The sequence below is a fragment of the Pteropus vampyrus genome, unplaced genomic scaffold, assembly GCF_000151845.1.
Source record: "Pteropus vampyrus isolate Shadow unplaced genomic scaffold, Pvam_2.0 Scaffold37, whole genome shotgun sequence".
NCBI lineage: Eukaryota > Metazoa > Chordata > Mammalia > Chiroptera > Pteropodidae > Pteropus > Pteropus vampyrus.
This window is the reverse complement of record NW_011888818.1, coordinates 6,853,933-6,855,823: the sequence shown is the minus strand read 5'-3', so window position 1 is coordinate 6,855,823 and position 1,891 is coordinate 6,853,933. Positions and strand designations below refer to the sequence as shown.

General features: G+C 50.2%; 1 protein-coding gene across 1 annotated transcript in view; it reads right to left on the bottom strand.

The window, feature by feature from the left end:
* Positions 1–1,891, bottom strand: part of SLC4A5 (solute carrier family 4 member 5) — a 93,495-nt gene that overhangs the window by 37,621 nt on the left and 53,983 nt on the right. Inside the window, exons 7-8 of the mRNA XM_011358170.2 lie at positions 728–885; positions 204–291 (exon numbers count right to left, since the gene is read on the bottom strand). Coding sequence (XP_011356472.1) covers positions 204–291; positions 728–885 — 246 coding nt within the window. The remainder of the gene's footprint in view (positions 1–203; positions 292–727; positions 886–1,891) is intronic.

The following is a 1,891-nucleotide window of genomic DNA, read 5'->3' as shown; positions in this document are numbered from 1 at the left end:
AGGCTGTCTGTATTATAGGTCTGTCTCCTTGACTCGGTTGGCACTCCTAAAGTGCAGTGTCTATTCCCTCATTCTCGTAATCTTCAGCACCCTGCACAGAGGCTGGCACACCGTAGGCTCAAACATGCTTGCTGGATAAGAGAATGAATGAAGGCACCATGCTCAATGCAGAAGCCATGACATTGTTTTTCGTTACCACTTACATCATCCACCATGAGGGTTGCAATGGCACGGCCAATTTCATTATAGGACTTTGCTCTCCCGGAAGGTCCCAGCAGTATGAACAGAAATCTGCAAAGAAAATGAAGGAGGAAGAGGAGGAAAGTGAGAAGGGAAAATAAAAGGATTCTCTGGCCCTAACCAGTATCCATTCTTATCTTCTTAACTGGCTGTAAACTTGTCTCTTCCCCTTTTCGACTTACATATTTGCCTTGGAGAGACATTTCCTTTTCACTCCCATGAGCTCTCCCTTGAGCATCTTCACTAAGCTCTGGCATCCCAGGGCCCACCCAACAGCATGTCTCCCCGCTGTTGGCTCCTGCTTTTAAATGATTATTTGAAATAAACTCTGTAAAACTCTTCCCTAGTCAGAAGATTTCCCTCCCCAGCCAATTCCCTAATTTTCCTTCTATGTTTCAGCAGTGTCTTCACCAGCGCTGTGTGCTGACTGCATGGATAGCTGGCCGCCTGAGGGCAGGTGCGGTGGGCAGATTTCAATGGCCCTCACCTGGTGGGGACGGGCACCTCGGTCACTCCTCCCAGCATGGCCGACTGGGTGAGACGCACGAAGGCGATAAAGGGCTGGTCCAGGAAGTCCACCTCGCCCACGAGCACGTTGGAGGCTTCTGAGTCCTTGGGGATCTTCTTCATGAATTTGTTTTTCCGCTGATCGAGGAGGGGAAAGGAGACTTTTGTGGTCACTTACACACAGTGGTTTCAGTTCCCACTCCCTCGCCCCACTTCAGATTGCTGTGGGGCCTATCTTTAAAAAGTTCTCTCTGCATTTCTCAAGAGACTGAAAGAAATAACCACTCTTCCCCTTTCTGCAGGCGAGGAGACTCAAAGTTGATTAACCCCAGCAACCAACTAAGCCTTTTTAGATGGAAGGAACAAGCAATGACTTGATCCCTAAGATGTTCCTTGATGGATGAAAACTGTTCAACTGAAGAGTGAGTTGAGGGGTCAGAGAAGAGAGCCCTGGGCTTGCTGGACGTCATGCCTCATTCCCCAGCCTGTGAAGCCCAAGCAGACAGAAGTCTTGGCTCTTACACTCTGGCTGCCCACCCCGCTTCCTTTCCGCCTTCACCTTGGGTGGCTGTAGGAGGGACGAATCTCTTCTGATGGCCATGGTGGACACACTTTGTTTTTCCTTTGCCACCTGCTTCCTGGCTAAGAGGAACCCCTAGACCTCTGCAGGACACTTCTGGGCTGCCAAGTCACTCCCAGGGGACCTCCCAGGAAACTCATAGCTTCTGAAACTCTGCAACTGAGACTGTTCAGGTGCCCTCTCTCCAGTCCCTCTGGCTAGTGTCTATTCAGGGCAGGAAGGTCCAACAGGCAGAGCAAGTGGGGTCTGATGGGAGAGGTGCTGGGGGCAAGCCCTCTTCCCAAAATTATTCCCACTCTCTGCATTTATGACGTCATTTTTAGGGTAAGACATTGTCTTCTCTTGAGTCCCCTTTTGCAATGAAAACGCCCCAAGAACAGTCACATGCAAGCATACTTCTTAGAATGCATTCATTTTTCAGTGCATTTCCTCTGGTCAGCAAGGGGATGGGCAAGGGACAATTTTGTAGAGAGAGGGTAGAGAGGGAATATGTGGGAGGGCAGGGCTGGTGGAAGTCCACAGTGATCAACAAAGGAAGAAAGGGCCCAGAAGGTGGAGGCGAGC